The 27630-nt window shown below is 49.3% G+C and overlaps 1 protein-coding gene across 1 annotated transcript in view; it reads left to right on the top strand.

Annotated features, from left to right (window-relative positions):
- Positions 1-27107, top strand: part of PA2G4 (proliferation-associated 2G4) — a 118152-nt gene extending 91045 nt beyond the window's left edge. Inside the window, exons 8-13 of the mRNA XM_033937501.1 lie at positions 1412-1490; positions 5545-5678; positions 5851-5945; positions 15988-16115; positions 25775-25828; positions 26725-27107. Of these exons, the coding sequence (XP_033793392.1) occupies positions 1412-1490; positions 5545-5678; positions 5851-5945; positions 15988-16115; positions 25775-25828; positions 26725-26790 (556 nt within the window). The 3' untranslated portion in view covers positions 26791-27107. The remainder of the gene's footprint in view (positions 1-1411; positions 1491-5544; positions 5679-5850; positions 5946-15987; positions 16116-25774; positions 25829-26724) is intronic.
- The last annotated feature ends 523 nt before the right edge of the window (positions 27108-27630 follow it).

Here is a 27630-nt window from a genome sequence, read left to right as displayed (position 1 = left end):
AAAACTTAAAAGAACATCAGAATTTATTTCAACAATTTTAATTAATTCACTAAAGCAATAGAATTCTTTTCCTACCTTTGTTGCCTGGTTTCTGCTTTCCTCATGTTCTCATTCAATTCCTTCCATCCACTATCTCTCTTCCTTCTGCATCTTCCATTTGCTCTGTTACTGTGCCTCTCCCTTTCTTCCCCCTTCCAAATTGGTCTGGCACCCATCTTCTTCTCTCTGCTCCCCCCATAGTCTGGCATCTGTCTTCTTCCTACTCTCTCTTCCTCATTTCCTTTGTGTCCTTCCCCCCCCCCTTCCCATGGCCTTTCAGCGTCCTTCTCCACCCCTTTGTATTCCCCCATGTGCTTTCAGCCTCCTTCTCCCTCCTCTGTCTTCAAGTGCTTTCAGAGTCCTTCCCCCCCCCCCCTCCTGTCTTCACCATGGCCTTTCAGCGTCCTTCTCCCCCCCTCCTTCTCTACCGCCCCGGGTGCAGCACAGCCGGCCAGGTTCCCTTACTTTTGTGGCACTTCCCCGACCGACCGACAACAGTCCCGGTCCGACAAACCTCCCTGCCCTTAACCGCGAATCTAAATTACCTTCTTACAGCTGCTGTAAGAAGGTAATTTAGATTCGCGGCTACAGGGCAGGGAGGATTGTCGGACCCGGGCTGTTATCGGTCGGTCGGGGAAGTGCCACAAAAGTAAGGGAACCTGGCCGGCTGTGCTGCAACCGGGGCGGGGCGGCCGCCCCTCTCTCTTGGTACCGCGAGGCTACTCTCCTTCTCCCTACCTTCTCTGCCCTGCCTGCAGCACAGAGCCGAACGGAAGTCTTCCCGACGTCAGCGCTGACGTCGGAGGGAGGGAGGGCTTTGTTTAAGCCCTCCCTCCCCTCCGACGTCAGCGCTGACGTCGGGAAGACTTCCGTTCGGCTCTGTGCTGCAAGTAGAGAAGGTAGGGAGAAGAAGAGCCGCGTACATCCAGAAAACTGAGCATCCAGCCCCGCAGGAGCCCCGCGACCCTCGGAGGCGTCCCCATGGGATCCCCGCGACCCTAGGGGGCGTCCCCACGGGATCCCCGCGACCCTAGGGGCGTCCCCATGCAGCTCTCTAAACAGTACCCGGCGTATAAGACGACCCCCGACTTTGGGGAGGATTTTAAGGTACTGAAAAGTCGTCTTATACGCCGGCAAATACGGTAACTATCATAAAACCTGAAAACGAAGGTCCCTAAGTATTCCTATGATGAGATTCTCTTTTACTGCCTATTGAAGAAGCTGGTTTGAGCTTTCACCTACTTCAAAAGCTGTGTGTGATTATTAGAGGCCTGATTTTTATTTATTTATTTTTTTTTTTTGCCTTTCAGACCTTTGTTGTGAAATTACAGGTATTGGGGGTCATGGCATTTGTTGTGTATTTTCCCTGCAGAAAGGACCATGAAAAAGCAGAATTTGAGGTCCATGAAGTTTATGCTGTTGATGTTCTTGTGAGCACAGGAGAAGGGAAGGTGAGAACCCCTTCTTCAGTTAGCCTCCCTTGTTTTTCTTTATCTTCTGTTTCTTTAGTAGTAGTATAGTTCTTTATTCTAGTGCAATAAGTGTTCATTATGGACAGATGGGGGTAATATCCCAGTGCCTGCAAGCCATGCAGAAGGAATCCACTCTGGCTTTTGAATCCCTTCTACTTCACCAGAGGACTCTGCTGCCCCTTTCAGTTTTTTTCCCTTCTGGATGTGAGTCTGAAGGAGCCTTTCTGATCTGCTCTGCTTATTTCTTTATTTTTGTCTGTGTTTTTTGGTCTTTTTGCTTCATTTCAGTACTAAGAGCTCCCCTAATCGAGGGTACAGCTCTGCCTGAATGGAGGAGAAGCACATGTCCAGTAAGCTCAAAGCTTACCATTAGCTAGGGAAGAGTCAATGGACTTCACCTTTAAGTGTGGCTGCATTCCCCTGCTGTCTACAGAGAACACCTGTTACAGGTAAGCAACTTTGCTTTCTTGGCAGTATTCAGGAGGAGCCGCCTCTCAGAAATCCTTCCAGGGATCCAGACAGATATTTTCAGGCCCAGATAAAATCAGGCCTCCAGTTTCCATCCAGCTTCAACCTCCAGAAAGACACAATGACACCAGGTCCAGAGTGGTTCCTCTCAAGATAGAGGGATGGCTCTCAGACTTTGTGCAGGCCTGGGCACAGATATTGTTGGACAATTAAGTACTGGAAATTATTCAGAGCATTTACAAGCTGGAATTTGCCCAGCCCTTAACGGACTGGGTTTTGGACTCCACAACAGGGCAACCAGAAAAAGCAGGCAGGGTGGAAGCCACAGTATGGAAGTTGTTAGATATTCAAGCAATATAGCCTGTGCCGCTCGAATATTTGGGCTCAGACATCATGCCAAAGAAAGGCTCAGACAATTGGAAACCCATTCTGATTCTTACTCGCAGTCAATGCAGCCCTTAAAGTTCTGCACTTTTGCATGGAAACAATTTGATCTGTTATAGCAGTGGTTGCACCAGGGGAGTTCTAAACTCTCTGGATCTCTGAGGCCTATTTGCATATTCTCATATTTTAGGATCACAGAAAGTTCCTGAGGTTTCATGTTCTGGAAAACTATTACCAGTTCTCGGCCCTTCCCTTTGGACTGGTGACAGTGCCTTGTATGTTCACCAAGGTGATAGTGATGGTAGCAGCCGACCTGCACAAGATGGGACTTACAGGTTCATCCATACATGGATGACTGGCTCTCCATCATTAACTGAAGGAGAGCACACGGTATCTCATGTAGTCCAAGTTCTGCAGAACATGGGTTGGATAGTGATTTTCCAAAAGAGCCAGCTGACTCCATCACAGTCCTCTGGAATATCAGGGTGTCTTCTTCAACATGGCAGTCGGCCATATTTTATTTTCCAGAGGTATGCAGACAGAAGATTTTCGCTCAGATGATAAACTTGTGAGCCAAGCCAGCTCCATTCGCATGGCACTATCTCCAAGTGTTAGGTTCCATGGTGGCCACTAATAGATGTGGTTCCCAGGGTGAAAGTTCACATGCATCCTCTTCAGAATGTGTTACCTTGCTGGTCTCCTCAGTCAGACTCACTGCAGGTACCCCTACCCTGGACTCCGGAAGCTCAGGCCAGTATTGGCTGGTGGCTCCATCCTCAGCCGCGGGCATACCGCTCCTTATAGCTTCCTGGGTAATTGTGACAACAGATGCCAGCTTGATTGATCAATAGGCTGGAACTTCGAACTATTCATCTGGCTTTGCAGAAACTGTAGAAGACTGGAAGACCAAACAGTCCCGAGTCTTTTCAGACAACACTACTGCGATAGCCTATGTCAATCGCCAGGGAAGCACCAAGATTGCCCAGCTGGGTCTGGAAACCCACTTACAATTCAAGTGGGCAGAGCTTCATCTTCAGGAACTCTCAGTGGCACATGTAGCGGTGTGTGGACAACGTCCAAGCTGATTTCCTCAGCAGATACCCTGGATCCAGGTGAGTGAATGCTGTCAGCAGCAGCCTTCAAAGCATTGTTCATCGTTGCGGTTGCCCGTCGTTCGATCTCATGGTAACAGCTCAGAACAAGAAGGCAGACAGATTCTTCATTCACAGGTCTGAGCCCTGAAGCGCAGGTCTAAACATTGATCCAGCCAAGGCCGCACAGCGAGCTGTTATATATGTTCCCTCCATGGGCCATGATAGGAAGGATCCTCCACAGGATCGCAAGCCATCGGGGAAAGGTCATTCTCTTAGCTCCAGATTGGCCATGCAGATCTAGTTTGTCTTCATATACTGAGGAGCCTGGTCTCAGTCTTAGACTATGGATACTGCTGGACCTTCTGTCTTGGAGACCAGTAGTCATAGAGGATCTGGATCACTTTGCTCTTATGGCATGGCTCTTGAGCGCAAGTTATTAACATGCAAGGGATAGTCAGAGGTAGTAATTGCTGCTCAGGTCTAAAAAGCCGACAACGGTCTCTGCCTATGCTAAGTCTTGGAAAGCTTTCTAACACTGGTGCATTAAGGAAAAGGATGAGCATTTCTCTGCTCCAGTCTTGGTGGTGTTAGCCTTCCTCCAGGCTGGCCTTGACAAGAAACTCACAGTGGCATCCTTTAGAGTCCAAGTAGCTGGTCTCTCTTGTTTTTGGGCTCAAGACCAAAGAACTATGCTAGCGTCTCATCCAGACAGCCAGATTCCTAAAGGGAGCACCATGTATCAGGCCCCCAGTGAGGCTTCCATTCCCTTCTTGGGATTTTATGTTCAAACAGTTTTTATTGCCCTTTTTGGGATTTTAATGTAGTTTTGCAGGGTCTCAGCCAGGCTCCATTCGAGCCACTGAAGGAAGCATCCCTGATGGATCTGATGCTCAAAATGGTTTTTCTGGTGGTTATTACCTCAGCAAGAAGGGTCTCAGAGTTGCAGGCTCTTACTGAAGCTGGAGTCTCTTTACATATCATTCCATCTTTTTTACCGATGGTCGTTTCAGCGTTCCATCTCAGTCAGGAGGTCAGATTGCTGGGTTCCAGTCCACAAGTTCCAAGAAAAAGGACTGAATTCGAAGTTGGACGTGAAAAGAGTGCTTCTCCGATATCTTGAAGGTCACCACCAAGTTCAGGCTATCTGACCATCTTTTTGTGCTTAGAAATCCAGCTAGGCGTGGTGTTCTGCTTCAAAGGCCACAATTTCTATATGGATCCATAGGACCATTTCGTTAGCATATGTTGTTTATGGAATACAGTCCCCTGTTTCCGTAAGGGCGCATTCAAAAGTTTTATAGAGTGAATGTAGTGGCAAGGGAGGACTCTGCCTTAGGGTTCTCAGTGTTACGAACCAGCACAGTGTTCCTGCCCTAGATTTCTGGGACTGCTTTTGTACGTTCCGTCCATCCAGAATGACACCCCTATTACACTAGAAAAAGAGATTAGGTTCTTACCTTGCTAATATCTTTTCTAGCAGATAGGAGTGTCATTCTGAACCCCCGCCCTGTCTTAATTGTTATGCCTATCTACTGTCTCACTCAGAATGTTCATGTCTAAACCTGTCGGTTGGATGCCAGTTAGACCTTAAGAGTATGAAGAATATTCTGTTGCAACTTCACTATGGGGTATTATTTGAGCTCCATTAATGTTTCTGTTTGGCATGATTGTTTTGATTGTTCAATGTTTAACATGTTTATTAACTTTCAGAGGAGAACAGAGTTGTCTTCTGGGAGTTTCCCTGTACCCCTCCTTCACTTGTGTTTCTGGAAGGAGCTATCGCCTGCTTTGGAACAAAACTGAAGGCAGCAGAGCCCTCTGGTGAAGTAGGAGGAATTCAAAAGCTAGAGTGGATTCCTTCTGCATGGCTCACGGGCACTGGGATATTACCCCGTCCATCCTGAATGACACTCCTATCTACTAGAAAAGGGGCAATGGGATATTAACCCATCCATCCAGAATGACACACCTATCTACTAAAAAGGGGGCACTGGGATATTACCCCGTCCATCCAGAATGACACACCTATCTACTAGAAAGGGTATTAGCAAGGTAAGAACCTAATCTCTTTTTTTTTCTGTTTCAAGGCAAAGGATGCTGGGCAGAGAACTACCATTTACAAAAGGGATCCCTCAAAGCAGTATGGGCTGAAAATGAAAACCTCACGAGCCTTTTTTAGTGAGGTGGAGAGGCGATTTGATGCCATGCCATTCACACTCAGGTACAAGGTTGCTAAGGAATTTTAAAGATTATAGCATCGATTGTCACTCATTGTGTGCGATCTGTTCTCTGTAGAGTAGACAAACTGAAAAACGTGTCTTCCCAAATTCCTCTCATTGCTATCCCTTTCCTCTGCTACTGTTTCTTCACATCTTTCTCCTGTTTATTTGCAGGGCATTTGAGGATGAAAAGAAAGCAAGGATGGGTGTGGTGGAATGTGCCAAGCATGAACTCCTCCAACCCTTCAATGTTCTTTATGAGAAAGAAGGTAAGAGATGAAACCTGTCAAGCCCTGCCCCCCCCCCCCCCCCATGTTTCTCCAAAAAGTGCCTGCCTTATCTTGATTCAGGAAGATCTTGCAGAGCACTGGTAAAACACCCTTCAGCTTTACAGTGTACTGTGAAGGCTTTCTCTTTAAGAATTTTGGGAATCCATCAGATTCTACTGGTTTCAGTCTTGGCTGCAGATTTGTGTATAGCTATCAAAAATACACATAACATTTGGTAATGTGAACAAAAGGAATGAATTCACACCAGTTGAAAATTTGTGCATAGTAGAAGCAGCCTTTGGTGTAAGGGATAACTGGCAGAGCTAATTGGCAATTTCTGTATCGCTTGGTAGACCGGTATAGTTCCTTACGGATGGGTATTATATCTCACTGCTACCAGCAGGTGGAGACTGATATCAAACTTGTATATCAATACAGCTTCCCACTCTACTGATCCAGTCTTCCTCAGTCTCCAGTAGCAGAGTGGTAGGCTAATTTCAGCTCCCCACTTAGCACTGTTGGTGGCTCCAGACCCCTCATCTTGTTCAAGGGGCGAGTCTGGACTAGCCACAGTGGACGGTGCTGTTCACGGATGCCAGTCTTCTCGGTTGGGAAGCTCAGTGTCTAGGTCACTCAGCTCAGGGCACCTGGTGAATGGAGGAGGCTTTTTGGTCGATCAATGGCTTGAAGACCAGAGCCATCTGTCTGGCGTTGCTAGCCTTCCAGTCCTTTCTAATGGGCAAGTCATTCAGGGTTCTGTCGGGCAATGCCACAGCAGTGGCCTATGTCAATCATCAGGGGGGCACCAGGAGCACTTTGGTGGCACAGGAGGCGACTCTGCTCATGGTCTGGGCAGAGTCACACCTTCCAGAAATATCAGCATCCCACATGGCCAGTGTGGAGAATGTTCAAGCAGACTTCCTAAATTGTCATGTGCTAGATCCCGGAGAGTGGTGTCTCAGCCCAGTTTCTTTTCCATTGCTAGTGCAGTCTTGGGGTTAGCCCCTCGTGGACCTGATATCCACAAGTGTCAACGCCACAACACTCCGCTTCTTCAGTCGTTGCTTTCCTTCAGCTGAGATTCGCTTCCCTCTGATACAACTTCCTGTTTCCACCTGGGCAGATTGCAGCAGAGGGAAAGCTTCGAGACGGCAGCTTGTGAAAATGGCTACCGCATTTGGGCCCCCCTGAAAAAGAAGTTTTCTTTTTGAAAGGAGACCGATAAGGTGACGGGAGGAGGAGGGATATGGACAGAAAGGGAAGAGATGTCTGGACTGCGGGGCCCCCTGGAGATGTTTTTAAGTTAGCCCAGGGGTGGGGCGTTGGGGTGGGAATGGGGAGGGATGAGAGCAGGGGAAAACGCAGACTGGGGCAAGGAGAAGAGAGAAGGAGAGAGAAATGCCAGACTGCGGGAAGGAGAGAAGAGAGATGACATACCGCGGGAAGGGGGAAAAGGAAAAAGAAAGATGTTGGACCATGGGAAGGAGAGACCTTGAGAGAGGAGAGAGATGCCAGACTGCATGAAGGAGAAGAGAGAGATACCAGACTGTGGGAAGTATGGAAGGGAAGGGAAGAAATGTCAAACTGATTGAAGGGGGGGAGGGAAGGAGAGAGATGTAAATGGGAAGGAGAGAGATGCCAGACCTTGGAAAGGAGAGGAGAAAGATTCCAGACCATAGGAATGAGGAAGACAGATCTCAGACAAAGGAGAGAGAGAGAGAGGAGATGGTGCACAAGGATGAAGGGGAAGGGGAGAGAGAGGAAGGAGATGCTTATGAGTAGATGGGAAGAGGGGAGGAGATGGTATACATGTATAGATGGGAAGGGAAGACATGGAAAAGTAGATAGAAATTTGAGAAGAAAGCGGAAAAATGGGAAAAAAGTTGAATGTTAAAAGATAATGCCAAAGATGGGTCTAGGGAAGAAAGTGAATGAGAGAAAAATAGAAATGGATTATAAGGCTCTGGAAACACAATAAAAAAACACAGACAGAAGGAAGTGCAGCCAGAGACTGGGAAAATATGGTTAGAAAAATAAAATCACCAGACAACAAAAATAGGGAAAATGATTTTATTTTCAATTTAGTAATTGAAATGTGTCCGTTTTAAAAATTATATCTGCTGTCTATATTTTGCACTGTTCAGGAATAAATTATTTTCTTTCTATTTCTCTGGTGTTGTACTGCATATAGAGTCTGGCATCTTAGGGCTTCATTTGTATATATTAGTACTTTTAGTTTGTGCTCCTGTATTTGCATTGGGCAGTGTCTTACAAACTTTATGAGCCGCAGAACATTAAACTGGCGGTCATGACTCGAGGGCACCCGGAAATGCGCGCAGGCCTTCCAGATGGGGCCCTGAGCCCATCAGTAAGGGGTGCTGAATAAGAAGATGCACAGAGAGGAGGAGAGGTGCTGGCGGCAGCTGACTGCCTACAGGATGTGCCGGTCACTGCGAGAGGCATGTCCTGAAGGCAGTCAGCTGGCACCTCTCCTCCCTGGTGTCTCACAGCACACCTGAAATCTCGTGCAGGGCACAGTTTGTGATACACTGGCATAGGGGGTTACTTGTGTTCTGCATGTATGATCAAGGCCAGGTGTTTTTGTAGGAATGAATGTTGAGAAGCATACAGTGTAGTTTAATTTAGTTGTTAACCATTATGTATCTAATATAATAAAACGCTAGGCCGCGCATGCGCAGTCCTATCGCATGGGTCCGTTTTCCGTGAGATGTACAGCATCTCAGATAGGAGTGCGCATGCGCCCGAAACTCTCTCTCTCTCTCTCCTCCCCCGAGACGGATGTCGGACACGGCGGCTGTCGGCCCGTGCTGTTTTTTGATCTGTCCTGCTCCTTGCCTGAAGTCCTCTCTCCTCCCCCGAGGCTGATGTCGGACGCGGCGGCTGTCTCCCCCGAGGCGGATGATCTTATGGGAATCAATGTTTTCGCTCTGCCCTGCTCCTTGCCTTACTATATTTTTAAGTTGAAAGACCAGGCAGCGGCTCCTCTCAGGATCCCCACCTGCGTCAGAAGTCCAATGCAGTCGGGGATCTTGAGAGGAGCCACCGCCGCCGTGTCTTTCAACTTAAAAATATAATAAGGCAAGGAGCAGGGCAGAACGATCTTCAAAATGGCGGCAACTCGATCTCCGTTCCTCCGGTGGGGGGGGGGGGGGGTCTGGGAGGAGAGGGATCGTGGCCACACCGACGAGCCCAGCAACTTTCCGCTGTCCGGGACCCGACTCATTTGCCCCCCCCCCCCCTCTTCCCTTACCGCGGGCCCGACTGGCGATTCAAGCAGCATGTCAGCACTCTTCACACGCTGCTTCGGGCCCTTCTACTGCCCTGATTTACTCTGGTACGTCCGGAGCAAATCAGGGCAGTAGAAGGGCCCGAAGCAGCGTGTGAAGAGTGCTGACATGCTGCTTGAATCGCCATGTGTAGTCGGGCCCACGGGAAGGGAAGGGGCGGCGGCAAAGGACTCGGGCCCGCGTTTGTAGTCGCGACTGTGGGAAGGGAAAGAGGGTAGAGGAAACGCTAATGCAGGCACAGGGAACTGGTATGGGGGAGGGAATGCAGCTTTGCACAGACAGACAGAGGGAGGAAGGGACACAGAAAGACAAGAAGAAAGACAGAGGGGCAGGTGCACAGGGAACTGGTGTGGGGGGAGGGAATGCTGCTTTGGACAGACAGACAGAGGGAGGAAGGGACACAGAAAGACAAGAAGAAAGACACAGGGGCAGGTGCACAGGGAAATGGTGTGGGGGGAGGAAATGCTGCTTTGGACAGACAGACAGACGGAGGAAGGGACACAGAAAGACAAGAAGAAAGACACAGGGGCAGGTGCGGGACAGCGGGAGTCACGTCAGGAGGGATGCGGGATGCCGCAGAGGGAACTTTTCCAATGGGTGCAACTGTGCGGCTGTTGGGAGCCTCTGATCACGGGCAGAGCAAGGTAAGTGTATCATAGGGATAAGAAGGAGGAGGGGGGGAGAAAAAGGAAGGGACGCCTACTGCTGGACAGGGGGAGAAGGAAAGAGGTGCTGATGGACGGGGGGTGAAGAAAAAAGAACGGAGGCCTAATGTTGGACAGGGGGAGAAGGAAGGTGCTGCTGGACAGGGGGGAGGTAAAACAAAGGGAGAAGGGCTGCTGCTGCATAAGGAGACCTGTGAAGGGGTGGTGGTGGACACAGGGGAGGTAAAAGGAAGGGAAAATGGACAGGGGGAGTAGGCAAAGGGTGGTGATGGACAGCCAAGGAAAAAGAAAGAAAGAAAGCGGCTAAGGAGAGAGAGAGAGAGAAAGAAATAAAGAGAGACACACACACATATATTCTAGCACCCGTTAATGTAACGGGCTATATGACTAGTTGTTAATAAGATTATATTGTGTGTATATTTGAAAAATTAATGGAAAAATGGCATTATAATTAGTACTATTATGGGGCGGGGTCAGGGGTGGGGCCTTTGATTACCACCAAACTAACTAAGGATAAGGACACAAATAATTACCATTTACCTCAAAATGCGCCCTAAATAGAACATTCAAGGGTCTTATGGGACACTGCAAGGCCACCCACACATTACCGTATTTTCGCGGATATAACGCGCACCATTGTAAAACGCGCACAGGGGTATAGCGCGCAGAAATCACGATGATATGTACAAAAACTTTTCTATACCGCGCTCAGGCATATAACGCGCATGCTGCCCGACTCTCCTCTGGCCACCCCGACTCTCCTTTCGCTCTCCCCGACTCTCCTCTGGCCACCCCGACTCTCCTTTCGCCCTCCCCGACTCTCATCTGGTTGCCCCGACTCACCCTGACTTTCGGTGCACTGCCCCGACTCTCCTCTGGTTGCCCCGACTCACCCTGACTTTCGGTGCACTGCCCCGACTCTCCTCTGGTTGCCCCGACTCACCGTTCACCCGCCCTGACTTTCGGTGCACTGCCCCGCCTCTCCGTGCCTGTCCCCCTTGAAGTCCTGTCCCCCCTTGAAGGTCTGCCTGTCCCCCCTTGAAGTCCTGTCCCCCTTGAAGGTCTGCCTGTCCCCCTTGAAGATCTGCCTGTCCCCCCTTGAAGTCCTGTCCCCATTCTGAAAGCCTGATGCCCCCCCTCGACGTCCGATTCTTCTCCCCCCTCGGCAGGACCACTCGCACCCCCACCCCGAAGGACCGCCGACTCCCCGACAATATTGGGCCAGGAGGGAGCCCAAATCCTCCTGGCCACGGCGACCCCCTAACCCCCCCCCGCACTACATTACGGGCAGGAGGGATCCCAGGCCCTCCTGCCCTCGACGCAAACCCCCCTCCCTCCAACGACCGCCCCCCCCCCCAAGAACCTCCGACCGACCCGCGACCCCCCTGGCCGACCCCCCCACCCCCCTTCCCCGTACCTTTGGAAGTTGGCCGGACAGACGGGAGCCAAACCCGCCTGTCCGGCAGGCAGCCAACGAAGGAATGAGGCCGGATTGGCCCATCCGTCCTAAAGCTCCGCCTACTGGTGGGGCCTAAGGCGCGTGGGCCAATCAGAATAGGCCCTGGAGCCTTAGGTCCCACCTGGGGGCGCGGCCTGAGACACATGGTCGGGTTTGGCCCATGTGCCTCAGGCCGCGCCCCCAGGTGGGACCTAAGGCTCCAGGGCCTATTCTGATTGGCCCACGCGCCTTAGGCCCCACCAGTAGGCGGAGCTTTAGGACGGATGGGCCAATCCGGCCTCATTCCTTCGTTGGCTGCCTGCCGGACAGGCGGGTTTGGCTCCCGTCTGTCCGGCCAACTTCCAAAGGTACGGGGAAGGGGGGTGGGGGGGTCGGCCAGGGGGGTCGCGGGTCGGTCGGAGGTTCTTGGGGGGGGCGGTCGTTGGAGGGAGGGGGGTTTGCGTCGAGGGCAGGAGGGCCTGGGATCCCTCCTGGCCGTAATGTAGTGCGGGGTGGGGTTAGGGGGTCGCCGTGGCCAGGAGGGTTTGGGCTCCCTTCTGGCCCAACTACACAAAGTACGGGGAAGGCGGGTGGGGGTGTCGTGGGGGTCGGCCAGGGGGGTCGCGGGTCGGCTGGGGGACGGGCGGAGGTTCTTGGGGGGGGCGGTCGTTGGGGGGAGGGGGTTTGCGTCGAGGGCAGGAGGGCCTGGGATCCCTCCTGCCCGTAATGTAGTGCGGGGTGGGGTTAGGGGGTCGCCGTGGCCAGGAGGGTTTGGGCTCCCTCCTGGCCCGATATTTTTGGGGAGTCGGCGGTCCTTCGGGGTGAGGGTGCGAGTGGTCCTGCCGGGGGGGGGGGATGTATCGGACGTCGGGGAGTCGGCCGGGCAAGAGGGCTTGGGCTCCCTCTTGCTCCGATCGTGGATGCGGGTGCGGGTGGGAGCGCGTGCGAGCGGTCGTTCGGGGTGGGGGTGCGAGCGGTCCTGCTGGGGGGGTGAATCGGGCGTCGGGCGGGGTGGGAACTATGTTTAAAAACTTTTGTATACCGCGCTCAGGCATATAACGCGCGAGGGGTATGCGCGGTACGTAAAATCACGTATAACGCGCGCGTTATATCCGCGAAAATACGGTACACATACACCCACAGTCTGAAAGAAAGACACAGAAAAAAATGGAGAAAAAGCTTTTGATCACCCCCAGTCATTTTGAACAGTTAGCATCTATGTCTGAGATAATCAGAAAAGTGACAATCCCAGGGAATGGCTGCCTAACTGTAAAGCTCGGTACAGGTAAAACACAAATAAGCTGTGAGTGCACAAAGATGGTGCCGGCCTGTAAGTATGACTAATCCAAACCCTGTTGTATTGCTTCTAAGTTCCCTGTGTGGTATAAGGCAGTAAAAACATGGCACCCATAGTACATGACTCTTACTTGGATCTCAAGAGCACAGAGGAGGGAAGGCAGATATTAACACGACCAAGGCAAGCTGAGTGCAAAAATGAGATCTTGGTTTTTTTGTTTTTTGTTTTTTTTTCCCAAGCAGCACTGAAAGCAGACCTGCTTGGGAATAGTTATGGATCTAAGGAAATATTTTAGATATTTGGTAAAGTATAGAGGAAATGGAGAAGAAAATAGAAAAGTAGGCTGAAAAATTGTCAGGCCTATTTGCAGCAACTGTTGGAAAAGCTGGAACATCTGGCAAACCAATCCAGGAGAAATAACTTCAGGATCAAAGGCATCCCAGGATTTCTGAGATTTTTGGAACTTCATTAAGGTGGTGGTAAAATAATCTTTCACACTTTAGATGTAGATGTGACTGGTACTGAAACATGGACTATTTCATCTGATTGGGTGCACAGATTTCTTGGCACCAAATGGCAACTTGTGTGTGTGTGTGCTATCTAAGGGGGCACCTTATTACAGAAAGTTTTTAAAATAGACATCTATAATAGTGTGTTGCCTGTAACTCTCAAACAGAGAAGAGATCTTAAAAGAAATTATCAGTTTTCTAGCGAATAGGAGTGCACACTACAAACAGCTTTATCCTTTTAACCTTCTATTGGTGGAGTTGCCTCATGGGTTAAGACACTTGACACATGGATAGCCCTGGAGCAGGTGGGCCTAACTATCCCAGGGAACAGGCACACAACACAGCAACCTCTACTCACTATTATAAAGCACATTTTGTTTAAATAGAGATAAATCTCTGTTGGTAAGAAAGAGTAATTCTTTGACACAATTATTATAAGAAGGGGTGAAACATCTGTTTGCGGTACACTTGTTGGCCATAGTGTTTTAAGGGCTAGTCACTCTTTTGTGAACTTGTGGAACGGACTATTATGGCTTTGGCGATATGCAAGAATTTATTATTATTATCATTATAGTATATAAAGCAGGGGTGTCCAACCTTTTGGCTTTCCTGGGCTGCATTGGTCCAAAAAATTGTTTCTGGGGACACGCAAACGCTGCAGCAAGACAGAGGAGGGAGCTGGCAAGACGGTAAACACCCAGAGGCAGCAGAGGAAAACACTGCATCGCCCTCAACCGGGGCTGCACAAAATACTTCACGGGGCCACATGCGACCAAACAAGTAGTCTCCCTCCTGCCTCTACAGCTTACATTTGAAGCTCTGATGGTATAGTAGTGAAATAGGGCAGTAGCGCTCTTCCTATGCTCCTGTCCCGTGCAGATCTGCTATAAAAATTGGCTGCCGCGAGTTCCAAGTCAGTCTCATAAATTCCCGCAATCTTGCGAGACTTCAACAGGAACTTGAGGGAGTCATTGTTGATAGCGGATCTGCATGAGGCAGGAGCATAGGTAGATCACTCCTGCCCTGCTTCACTGCTATACCACCAGGACTTCAAAGGTAAGCTGTGGAGGGGTCTGAGAGGTGGGAGGAAGTTGGGATGGGGGCCCTAAAGTTATTTGTGATTATTTGTCACGTGGGAGCTATGCCCCTATCCCCCGCAAATATGAAGGAAAATTGTAAATTGATGGTTTATATTCAAGTACCAGTACCAGGGTAGAAGAGACCCCTTCATCCTTCCCTGGTGTCCTGTCTCTGGATCTGTAGCCACACAGACAGCTAGTCTAACCCTTTCCCGAACCCATCACAGCCCTCTAGTACTGCCCTGGTGGTTCAGTAGGGCGGGGAGCTGGAGCTACCAATTGATCCCTCCCTCCCTACGGTGACTTTGTCTATGCAACCCATTGCCACCTCTATACTTATAGCTGTGCAGTTTGTTAGGAGAGAAAAAATACAGTCCTCTCTTAAATCACATCATAGTACATATAGCAGCTGAATATCACTGTAGTCCCTATAACTGTTGTGGTCAGCAGTCTCTTTGTATATTTAGCACTTCCACCTATCTAGACAGTGACACTGAATAAATGTGCTTATGTTTTAAAAACCTTCTTGCCTCTAAAGCTGGATATTGACCCATCTGTTGTCTAAACATAAGCTGAAATAGGAATAGCTTAATGGTTATTGCAGCAGACTGTGATCCTGGGGAACTGGGTTCAATTCCCACTGCGGCTCCCGGTGACTCTGGGCAAGTCACTTAATCCTCTATTGCCTCAGGTTTAGAAACTTAGATCGTGAGCCCACTAGGGACAGAGAGAGTACCTGCATATAATGTGTACAGTGCTGTGTACATCTAATATCACTATAGAAATGATTAATAGTAGTAGTAGTAGTAATAGTAATAGAATGCCATCTTAAATATGAACTCAGTGACACCTAGGAATTAAATGAAGGCTGCCAATGGCGCAAGAAAAAAGATTGAAAAGGATGAATGAGAGGATGGAACCTTGTGGTACTCCTTACCAAAAGGATGCTCTTAGCTATCAATATTTAGCTACTGATTATGCAGTTTTTCATAAACATTCATAATTACCTTGAGTATGTGTACATACATATGTTTGTGTAATTCTGAGCTACTACTTTTAAGTGTTCCTGTGGGAAACAGCCTGATAGCAGAGTGCCTAGTAGATGAAGCTGCTCTAGAGTGGCAGTCATGGCCTCCTGCTGACCACATGAGTTGGAGAAGCGGTACTCCATTGAGGTTACAAGAAGCTGCATCTTAAACATATAACCACAGGAGGGTGCTGTAGAGCTGATGGATGTTCTGAGAGTCATCAGACCCTGCCTGTTTTTTTGTGAAGTGCAGGATTAGCTAGGAAGTTCAGTGTGAGTTTAGCTTCATATGTAGGTAAAACTACTAATGCCTTCATCAGAAGATGATGGAGAGACATGATCGAGACGTTCAAGTATCTTACGGGCCGCATCGAGACGGAGGAAGATATCTTCTTTTTCAAGGGTCCCACGACAACAAGAGGGCATCTGTCGAAAATCAGGGGCGGGAAACTACGAGGTGACACCAGGAAATTCTTTTTCACTGAAAGAGTGGTTGATCGCTGGAATAGTCTTCCACTACAGGTGATTGAGGCCAGCAGCGTGCCTGATTTTAAGGCCAAATGGGATCGGCACATGGGATCTATTCACAGGGCAAAGGTAGGGGAGGGACATTAGGGTGGGCAGACTAGATGGGCCGTGGGCCCTTATCTGCCGTCTATTTCTATGTTTCTATGAGAAATATTAGTGTCAATGTGATGACTACCTTTTTTCTGCCATAGGAGAATTTGTCGCTCAGTTTAAGTTCACGGTACTTTTAATGCCCAATGGCCCCATGAGGATAACCAGCGGCCCCTTTGAGCCTGACCTTTACAAGACTGAATTTGAGGTGCAGGATGGAGATCTTAAGGTGAGTGCAAACTTTCTTCATTAGGTCTGCAAGTTAATTGCAATTAATGCATTAATTGCTAATTGCGATTAAAAAATGTAATTGGTATTAAGAAAATTCTGAAATGGATATTATACGAATATTAAGTGTGGAATTTAGATATAAAATGTTTGTATTTACTGTGACACTTATTGTAAGTATTGAAAATAATAAAAAATTGGAAAAAAAAAAAAAGAAGAAAATTAATCACGTTTCAGCATCACCTGTCTGCTCCCAAACATTTCTTCTCTCCTTGGCATGATCCAGCATCTTTCTCCCCACTTACAGTTCAACATCACCAGCCTCCCATGCCCAGTCTACCTTAAAGGTGGTCTTCTGTTGCTCCATAGTAGCGGCAGCATTGCACATTTGCTGTCTGCAACCTAGTCTGAAGCTTTATCCCAGGATAAGCAGGCAGCATATTCTTAACGCATGGGTGACGTCACTGACGGAGCCCCGGTACGGACACTTTTTACTAGAAAGTTCTAGTTGGCCGCACCGCACATGCGCGAGTGCCTTCCCGCCCAACGGAGGAGTGCGTGGTCCCCAGTTTCTTCGTTTCCGCGGAGCGAAGAAGTCGCATGTGGGTCATTCCATGTCAAGTGATCAGATTCTTGGAAAGTGCCCTGCATGACCATCACGGATTTTGATGAAACTTCATATGCAGAGTCCACCATGTCTCAAACGAACTTTGGTAAAGTTTTAGTTTCGCCTGTGGAATATTTGTGGAGATATAGCCATTTGTTTGACCTCATACCACAATGAAATACAGTACGACGATGACATTCTGACAACTTTGAGACACAATATCTCACGAGCTATGTTTCCAAAAAAACTGAAACTTAGCTATCCTGCACAACTTTTGGAGCTCTATTCAGTGCTACCAATAATAATTTTTGTCGAGCACTGAGTGAATGGCTGAATTACAGTAAACTTGGCCGAAAAAATTAGTGCTCCAAAAACAAGTCTCATTAGAAAGAGCATATTTCAAACCCCCTAGAAAAGTGGACTTCATTTTTCAACGCAGGTTAACAATAGCTGAAAAAGGGGGACAAAGTTGGGAGACGTTGCCACGGCAACAACCTCTATTTCAACATAGTTCTGTCATTTTTAAAGTTACAGTTTTGTATTGACGTAGTATTACTACTACTCTTGCGTTGGTCCATGGTGACATTGTCACTACCAGTTCAAGAGTTTGAACTGGCAACCCCATCGCCATAGGGGTCACGCCCAATAGCTGTGCAATACCAGCCACGGGTGGGCCACTTCGTCCATGTTCCCAAGCCTCGCATTTGGTTTCTTTGTCAAGGTTCCAAAGCCTTTTGTTGGTATCTTTCTGGTTCCAAAGCCAATGATTAGGGTGTCTTATCCTAGGTTCCCAAGCCTAAATTGGGTATCTTATATGGTTCCCAAGCCGAAGTGAAGTCCACTTTGTTGGCATCGATTCGTTGGTATCCATTTTAAACTGAATTAATAATAATGTGGATCTGAAAAAGAAAACAAGTTGTAATTTGTGATCTGCATGCAACAAAATTATCACCTCAATTTCTAGTTAGGAATAATCATTAATTAAGAACACTATAATTGTACCCAAAGCTTGAGTAAAAATAAACAGGGAAAAACAGTGTGAAAAGTAACAATTGTAAGTTGAAACGTAGGCCGTTGCCATGGTGACATCTCCCAACTTTTTCCCCCTTTTTCAGGCATTGTTAACCTGCGTTGAAAAATGAAGCCCACTTTTCCTAGGGGGTTTGAAATATGCTCTTTCTAATGAGACTGATTTGAAAGAGTTTCTGAAAGGTATTTTTCTGTAAAAGCAGGCTGAAAATACCCTATTTTTGGCCTTTTTACACAAATTAGCAACTTTACACTTAATTTGTAAACTAATGGAAAGAACTTGGAGGTTGAAATTGTACTTTTGAAAACAACGTTGTACTGAGACATGCGCCAAATTTTGCATTTATTACTCAATTATTGTGGGAGCTAAGTAATGTCAAACTTTGACTTTTTTTGGAGCACTAATTTTTTCAGCCAAGTTTACTGTAATTCAGCCATTCACTCAGTGTTCGACAAAAATTATTATTGGTAGCACTGAATAGAGCTCCAAAAGTTGTGCAGGGTAGCTAAGTTTCAGGTATTTTGGAAACATAGCTCGTGAGATATTGTGTCTCAAAGTTGTCAGAATGTCACTGTCGTACTGTACGTCATTGCAGTATGGGGTCAAACAAATGGCTATATCTCCACGAATATTCCACAGGCGAAACTAAAACTTTACCAAAGTTCGTTTGATACATGTGGGACTTTGTGCATAAAGTTTTATCAAAATCCATGATGGTCATGCAGGGAGCCCTTGATCACTTGACATGGAATAACCCATGTGGTTTCAACGGCCGTTGAAAACATCCTTTTTGCCTTCCCGCTCGCGTTTTTTTCTCGTTTTTTCTCTTCTTCCCTCTTCGGGTTCTCTTTTTTCTTCAATTCAAAAAAAAAAAAAAATCTCTCGATTTTCTCTATTTTTTGAAACCGGCACCAGCGGGGCCTGTTGTCACCATACAGACCTCCGGTTTTGATTTTGCGGAGGCCGTGTTTCCCTTCATGCCCCCACAACCGGGCTTTAAGAAGTGCCAGCGGTGTGCACGCCCGATCTCCCTCACTGACCGACACAATTGGTGCCTACAGTGTTTGGGTCCAGAGCATCGGGCTGACACCTGCACCCGCTGTGCCACTCTTAAGAAACGCACTTTAAAGAAACGGCAGATCCAGCAGAACATTCTTTTCGGTACCGGATCTGCTATGGAACCTGCCGCGATGTCGACGGTACCGCAAAAGACGGCACCGACTACTTCGACGACGCCCGATCCTTCCTCGGGGTCGCTGGCACCAGGTAAGCCGGCTAAGAAGCCTTCCACCTCCCTTGAGCGCCCCCCCCCCCCCCGCCACAGTGGCGACGCCGGTCCTCCCGGCCTCACTCCGACCCTGCAAATGCTCCGCCCCGATCTCGGTGAGTGCCTCATCATCGGCCTCCTCATCGCCGGGTTGTGGAGCAGCACCTATGGAACCAAAAAGAAAAAAGCGGTACCGGTGCCACCCCTGGATGACCGCATCGCGGTCATACTCCAAGACAAATTGCAGGAACAGCTGCAGCACCAACTCCAGCACCTGTTACCGACCCTTTTGGCACCACTCCTTTTGGTACCAGACCGGCCCGAGCCTCGCACCATCCCACCAGTGTCCACCCCCTCGGTGCCACTCAACACTTCCAAGCCAGTCCTCTCGGCTGAACCACTTCGTTCTCATCCTGTAGTACAGACCCGCTCTGGGGCCGACCCTCCTCGGGACCAGGAAGGGCACTGGTCTCCCCGGGACCGAGAACGGCACTGCTCTTCCCGGGACCGGGATCAGCACCGGTCTTCCTCTCCTGGTACCAGCTCAATGCGCTCTGGCAAGTCTCTTTCTAAGACCCGCCACACCGAGCCTTCCACCCCGATATCTCGGCGTGCGCACACTGATATCAGAGACCCGGACTTATGGGAAGAATCCCCACCCGGTACCGAGGAGGACGCATCGTCAACAGACGAGGAACCCTCAGTGCCCGATACCACTTCTAAGCCTGAGCAATCCTCTTTCACCAAGTTCCTCAGGGAGATGTCGGCGGCTCTTTCTATTCCTTTAGAGTCCGACTCTAAAAAGTCCCAGGCCTTTCTGGATGCCTTAGATTTTGAACAACCTCCCAAAGAATTTCTCAAGTTACCTGTCCATGATATACTGCGGGAAACTTTTTATAAAAATTGGGAGAATCCACTCACTGTCCCCGGAGCCCCTCGTAAACTAGATAGCCTATACAGGGTCATCCCAATTCCGGGTTTTGACAAACCTCAATTGCCCCATGAGTCTCTCCTAGTTGAGTCTACATTAAAGAAAACTCAGGGCTCCAGTGTTTATGCCTCCACCCCTCCTGGCAGAGAAGGCAAAACGATGGATAAGTTTGGCAAACGCCTTTATCAAAATGCGATGCTGGCCAATAGGGCGAATAATTACACATTTCACTTCTCATTTTATATGAAGCATCTTGTACAACAACTATCCGCCCTACAGAAATACATCCCTGAACGCAAAGTTCCACTCTTTCAACAACAAATTTCCAGCCTCCTTCAACTGCGGAAATTCATAGTGCGCTCTATTTATGATTCATTTGAGCTGACCTCCCGAGCATCTGCCATAGCTGTTGCCATGCGGCGCCTGGCCTGGTTGAGGGTATCTGATCTTGACATCAACCACCAAGATCGCCTCGCTAACGCACCCTGTCTTGGGGATGAACTTTTTGGGGAGTCCCTGGATTCCACCACCCAGAAGCTCTCAGCTCATGAGACCAGATGGGACACTCTGGTGAAACCTAAAAAGAAGGCTCCACCTCCTCGTCCTTACAGACCACAGTCCTCTTACCAGCGCAGGTTCTCGGCCAGACCTCTCAACCCGCCCCAGCAGCAACCTCGCAGACCTCGTCAGCAACAACACACTCAGGCTCGCTCTCAATCTCACCAACCTGCCAAGCCTCTTCCTCCGTCAAAACCTTCTCAGCCCTTTTGACTCTTTTCTCCAGGGCATAGCCAGTCTCCCACCATCATTACCTCTCCCTCAACCAATCGGAGGACGCCTCCAACTCTTCCTCAACCGTTGGGAGGTCATCACATCAGACCTGTGGGTCCTCAACATCATTCGCCACGGCTACTCTCTCAACTTCCAGACTCTTCCACCAGACAATCCTCCAATAGAGTCTGCGTCTCACTCCTCCCAGTCCCTTCTCCTCCTAAGGGAGGTCCAATCCCTCCTTCTTCTCAATGCCATCGAAGAGGTTCCCACAGACCAAAGAGGTCAGGGATTCTACTCCCGCTACTTCCTGGTTCCCAAGAAGACAGGAGACCTCCGTCCCATCCTCGATCTCCGGGACCTCAACAAGTGTCTGGTCAAGGAAAAGTTCAGAATGCTCTCCCTGGCCACGCTTTATCCTCTTCTCTCTCAACACGACTGGCTATGTTCCCTGGACCTCAAAGAGGCCTACACTCACTTTCCAATCCATCTGAATTCACGTCGCTACCTCCGATTTCAGATACAGCACCGCCACTATCAGTACAAAGTGCTACCCTTTGGCCTCGCATCATCGCCCAGGGTATTCACCAAGTGCCTTATTGTGGTGGCGGCCTTTCTCAGGTCCCACAACCTCCAGGTGTTCCCCTACTTGGACGATTGGTTGGTGAAAGCACCTACGTCTCCACTTGTGCTTCAAGCCACTCAGCACACCATCTCCTTCCTCCATCTCCTGGGGTTCGAGATCAACTACCCCAAGTCGCATCTGCTTCCCTCACAGCGACTTCAGTTCATTGGAGCCGTTCTCGACACCACTCTGATGAGGGAGTTTCTCCCCTCCGACCGCCAACGGACCCTGCTCCACCTCTGCCGTCAGGTGCTCCTTCGTCACTCCATTCCAGCTCGGCAGATGATGGCCTCCTGGGCCACATGGCCTCGACGGTCCATGTGCTTCCTCTGGCGCAACTCCACCTCAGGACACCTCAATGGATTCTGGCCAACCAATGGTCACAGACCACGGATCCTCTTTCTCATCCCATCTCTGTGACACCGTCTCTTCAGCAATCTCTTCAATGGTGGTTGAACTCCTCCAATCTTTCCAGGGGTTTTCTCTTTCATTTACCCCCTCACTCCATTGATCATAACCACAGATGCCTCCCCCTATGCATGGGGAGCTCACCTGGGAGAACTTCGCACTCAGGGACTCTGGACCCCTCAGGAGCGTCAGCATCACATCAATTTCCTGGAACTCCGGGCCATGTTCTATGCCCTCAAGGCCTTCCAGCACCTTCTCTACCCTCAAGTTATACTCCTGTGCACAGACAACCAAGTCGCTATGTACTACATAAACAAGCAAGGCGGCACCGGATCTCCCCTCCTCTGTCAGGAGGCCATCCGCATCTGGACCTGGGCCACGGCCCGCAGTCTCTTCCTCAAGGCTGTCTATATCCAGGGCGAACAGAACTCCCTGGCCGACAATCTCAGCCGCATCCTTCAACCTCACGAGTGGACCCTGGATCCTCCCACACTCCGCTCCATTTTTGCTCAGTGGGGCACTCCTCAGGTGGACCTCTTTGCAGCTCCTCACAACCATCAGCTGCCCCAGTTCTGTTCCAGACTCTTCTCTCCTCATCGTCTGGCCCCGGATGCATTCCTGCTCGACTGGACGGATCGGTTCCTCTATGCCTTTCCTCCACTACCTCTGATGTTGCGGACATTATTCAAACTACGCAGGGACAGGGCAACCATGATTCTCATCGCCCCTCGGTGGCCTCGTCAACACTGGTTCTCCCTCCTGCTCCAGCTCAGCGCCAGGGAACCCATTCCTCTTCCTGTGTTTCCTACTCTACTTACACAGCAGCATCAGTCTCTACTGCATCCCAATCTGTCTTCGCTCCACCTGACAGCTTGGTTTCTCTCGGACTGACCTCTCCAGAAAATCTGTCTCAGCCTGTCCGTCGTATTTTGGATGCCTCCAGGAGACCGGCCACCCTCCAGTGTTACCATCAGAAGTGGACCCGGTTCTCCTCTTGGTGTCTACTACATCACCACAATCCCACCTCATTGGCGGTGGAAACTGTTCTGGACTATTTGCTCTCTCTATCCGATGCTGGCCTCAAGTCCACCTCAATCAGAGTCCACCTCAGTGCCATCACTGCGTTTCATGAGCCTATCCTTGGAAAACCTCTCACGGCTCATCCCCTGGTTTCCCGGTTCATGAGAGGCCTCTTCAATGTCAAACCACCTCTGAAGCCTCCTCCAGTCGTCTGGGACCTGAATGTGGTTCTATCAGCCCTCATGAAACCTCCGTTTGAGCCTCTTGCCACGACCTCACTCAAATTTCTTACATGGAAGGTGCTTTTCCTCATTGCCATCACCTCTGCCAGGAGGGTTAGTGAGTTGCATGCACTGATTGCCGACCCACCTTTCACTGTTTTTCACCATGACAAGGTGGTTCTGCGTACCCATCCGAAATTCCTCCCCAAGGTGGTCTCGGACTTTCATCTTAACCAGTCCATTGTGTTACCTGTCTTTTTCCCAAAACCCCATTCTCATCCTGGGGAACTGGCACTGCACACGCTGGACTGTAAGCGTGCCCTGGCTTATTACCTTGACCGTACCAGGGCTCACCGCTCGTCTCCTCAGCTCCTTTTGTCCTTCGACCCTAACTGTCTAGGTCGTCCTGTCTCCAAACGGACGCTTTCCAACTGGCTTGCTGCCTGCATTGCGTTCTGTTATGCTCGGGCCGGTCTTTCACTGGAAGGTGCTGTTACGGCCCACAGGGTCAGAGCTATGGCTGCTTCTGTGGCTTTCCTCCGTTCCACGCCCATCGAGGAAATCTGCAAGGCTGCCACTTGGTCCTCAGTTCACACATTCACTACTCACTACTGTCTGGATACCTTCTCCAGACGGGATGGGCACTTCGGCCAATCTGTGTTACACAATTTATTTTCCTAATGGCCAACCATCCCTCCTCCCTCTCTGTTAGCTTGGAGGTCACCCATGCATTAAGAATATGCTGCCTGCTTGTCCTGGGATAAAGCACAGTTACTTACTGTAACAGGTGTTATCCAGGGACAGCAGGCAGATATTCTTACGACCCACCCACCTCCCCGGGTTGGCTTCTTAGCTGCCTTATCTTAACTGGGGACCACGCACTCCTCCGTCGGGCGGGAAGGCACTCGCGCATGCGCGGTGCGGCCAACTAGAACTTTCTAGTAAAAAGTGTCTGTACCGGGGCTCCGTCGGTGACGTCACCCATGCGTTAAGAATATCTGCCTGCTGTCCCTGGATAACACCTGTTACGGTAAGTAACTGTGCTTTTTCCCTAACTCATCCTGCCCATAAAGAAACAAGAAGTTATGTCAAAGGATGCAGGACGGGCCAGTGGGAAGTCTTTAGAGCAGGCCAATTATTACAAATTCAGGACTATTTCTTCCATCATTGGTGGAAGCTGTTTTTTGACACCAGCTGGTTGTATGCCCCAGATTAGAGAGCTGCATGGAAACGGGGACAACGGGAATCCCGCGGGACCTGAGGGCATCCCGCGGGTTCCCCCTTTGGGTCACGGGGATCCCGTGGGGATGCCCCCTAAGGTCGCGGAAATCCCATGGGGACGCCCCCTAGGGTCGCGGGGTTCCTGTGGGGCTGGATATACTCAGTCGCGCGGCTCTTTTTCTCCCTACCTGCTCTGCTTGCAGCACAGAGCCAAACGGAAGTCTTCCCGACATCAGCCGAACGGAAGTCTTCCCTACTCTCTATTCCCCTTTTCCCTTCAGCGTCTTTTCTCCACTCTGTCTTGGCCAATTCTCTTCAGCGTCTTCTCCCCACTCTGTCACACACACACACAGTAGATGACGGCAGATAAAGACCCGAATGGTCCACCTGTCAAGCATCTTCTCCCCACTCTGTCTTCCCCAATCCCCTTCAGCGTCTTCTGCCCATTCTTCTGCCCTTCCTCATTTTTTTCCTTCAGCGTCTTCTCCCCACCATCACCCTTCCCTCTCACCACTTCACCGCCCTTCAGCTCCCCTCACGCAGCCCAAGAATCTCCCTCCCTCCCCCTTATCTTTGCGGCATGTTAGTAAAGTGACTTGCTGAAGTCGGCTGAGCCTGCCTGCAGTCGTATGTGTGTGTGGGCAGAAGCTTCTCTGACGCAACTGGAAGTTGCGTCAGAGGAGAAGCTTCCGCCCACACACATGTGACTGCAGGCAGGCTCAGCTGGCTTCAACAAGTTACTTTATTAACGCACCGCAAAGGTAAGAGGGAGGGAGGGAGATAGATTCGGTAGGAAGGAGGGAGGGAGCAGCGTGCGATCAGTGACTGCGGGCGTTCCCTCCCTTAACTGCAGGGATAAGGCCATTCACCACTCCACGGGGCGGTGGATGGCCTTGTCCCCGTGCCCGCAGTGAACATTTCCTCCCCCCCAACATTTCAGCGGGTTACCTGCGGCTAGCTGCGAGTAACAGCCACTATGTCATTCTCTAATGTGCAACACTGCCACTGCTGGGGACTAACAGAAAACCACCTTTTAAAGTAGACCAGGGGGAGGGAGGCTGATACTAAACTTTTGGGCGAGAGAGGGGAGTGACCCATAAGGAGAGCCAGAGGGGCTACCAGTAGAATTTATGGCTGAGGTGGTAATCTGGGGATGGGAGGGAGATTATTAGTCCCTTATGGAAGAGAAGGGGGATGTGATTTGATATACTGCCTTTCTGTAAAGTTACAGTCAAAGTAATTTACATATTACATAATGAGTGTTTATTGTGTATTTGGAGGGTTAAATAAACATACTTGTTCTTGTGCGATTAATCTCTATTAAAACATTAATCAAAATGCACCTCTAATTTTCATCTATGATTGCTGGATTCCAGGCAGTGGGCTTTCATAGTGATCTGTCAGTTGGACAGACGTCCATTGAAATAGGGTTTTGTGGGTTTAAAACTCCCTGATTTTGACCTTGGGGAATGATAGCTGAATCAGTTAAGAACAGGTAAAGTTATAAGTGCTTTATAAAGGGGCTGTTATTTTGTGTTTGTTTTTTGTTACACTTCTAGGCACTTCTGCAAAGTTCCGCCAGCCGAAAGACTCAGAAAAAGAAAAAAAAGAAGGTACTGTTAGCTATGAAGAGTGAAAGTCTTGTTTCAGTAATTTGCTTCCAACATTGCCAACTAAATTGAGAGATTTAGAAGTACAATGGAACCTTGGTTTGCGAGCATAATTCGTTCCAGAAGCATGCTCGTAAACCAAAGTGCTCATATATCAAAGCGAGTTTCCCCATAGGAAGTAAGAGAAACTCGCTTGACTTGGTCCCCCTCCCCCCCCCCCGAGGCCATCGGCGCTGCTCGATTCCACCCCACCACATCCCAAAAATACACCCCTCCCACCCTCCGAGGCCAGTGGCGTGCTTCCACCCCACCCCTGAGACCCGGCATTGCCCTCCCACCCAAACCCTTACCCTGATCTGGCACCGGCATGCAGCACCAACCCACAGGTGCCTGAAGATCTTGCCTCTTGCTGCTGGGCTGGGCCTTGAGCCATCTGCACATACTCAAGGCCTTCTAGTTTCAAGTTTATTAAAATTTTTGATTAAGCGCAAATCAAGGTCTCTAAGCTCTCTTCAGGCACCTTCACCAGCACGTCCTGTGGGTTGGTGCTGTGTGCCGATGCCAGATCGGGGTTAGGGTGGGCGATGCTGGTTCGTGAGGGGGGGGGGGATGCCAGTTTTCGGGGGGGGGTGGCTCGCAAATCGAGTCAACACTTGGTTTGCAAGGCACGATTTTCTTGAGTGTTCTACTCGTCTTGCAAAACACTCGCAAACTGCGTTACTCGCAAACTGAGGTTTGACTGTATTTTATTTGATTGAACTTAATTTGTGCCTTCTCCTCTTTTGAAACTGATGTGAATGTGAGAGGCTTCTTTTCTAAGCTGTGATTTTACTGAATGTTTACAAATGTGTTCCTGTGTCTAATCTCATATTTCTCTTCTTTTGTTTTTTTTTTTCTAGGCATCCAAGAACGCAGAGAATGCCACAGCTGGAGAAACGGGCGAGGAAAATGAAGTAGCTGACTGAGGGGCTCTCATCATACCCTCATCCATCTGCCAGTCTGTTTTTGTAGTATCTGCATCTTACACAAAAACCTTGCCCAACTAGCCCAACCAAAAGAAAATATTGTGTGGGGGATTTGAAGGGTTATTTCTGTTTTTTTGTAGGTTTCTGGGTGTTTTTTTTTGGGGGGAGGGGGGTTGTTTTTATGACCAAGCAGAAAACTATCTTTTGGATGCCCCATGGCCACAGGCAGCTCACTGACTGACTCTGAGGTAGCTTTTGTGCAACCTCTGAACTCCTTTACAACATGAAAAATAATAAAATCAGGTGTAAAAACCCAGTGCAGCGCTGCTCTTTTTACAGGTTCTACCTGAGCTAGTGGGGCTAGTATAGCTATGCTGAATCAACCATATGCTCTTTCCTCCTCTCTGCAAGATACTGCTGTAAATTGTTGCCATGGAGGAGCTTGGCTAAGAATCCCTGAGGAGAGGCAGGAAGAGGTGCATAGAAAAGAAGAAGGGGGTTCATTTCAGTGAGTGCACCACAGCCATCCAGAGCACTCAGTCTGAAGAAACCTTGTTTTACATCTTGCCCTTTACCTAAAATGAAAGTTCTGAAAGGTGTTTCTGGCTTGATTTAATTTTAATATAAAGTGGAGGTTGGAATCCTGTCTTTGGAGGGGGAGAGAGGAAAGTGGATTTTGGAGAGGCAATTAACTTCTAGTTATTGCATCCTTATCCATATGTGAACATCCCTGACCTGGAACATCTGTCACTGCTGTGATGTGGCTGTCAGATGACTGTACTGTATATTGCAGGGCATAAGAAAGGCACTACTCCCCCTGCTATGATAAAGAAGCAGGGA

The sequence above is a fragment of the Geotrypetes seraphini genome, chromosome 3 (genome assembly GCF_902459505.1).
Source record: "Geotrypetes seraphini chromosome 3, aGeoSer1.1, whole genome shotgun sequence".
Classification (NCBI taxonomy): domain Eukaryota; kingdom Metazoa; phylum Chordata; class Amphibia; order Gymnophiona; family Dermophiidae; genus Geotrypetes; species Geotrypetes seraphini.
Note: the sequence above shows the minus strand (reverse complement) of the source record. Positions and strands in the feature narration are given on the sequence as shown.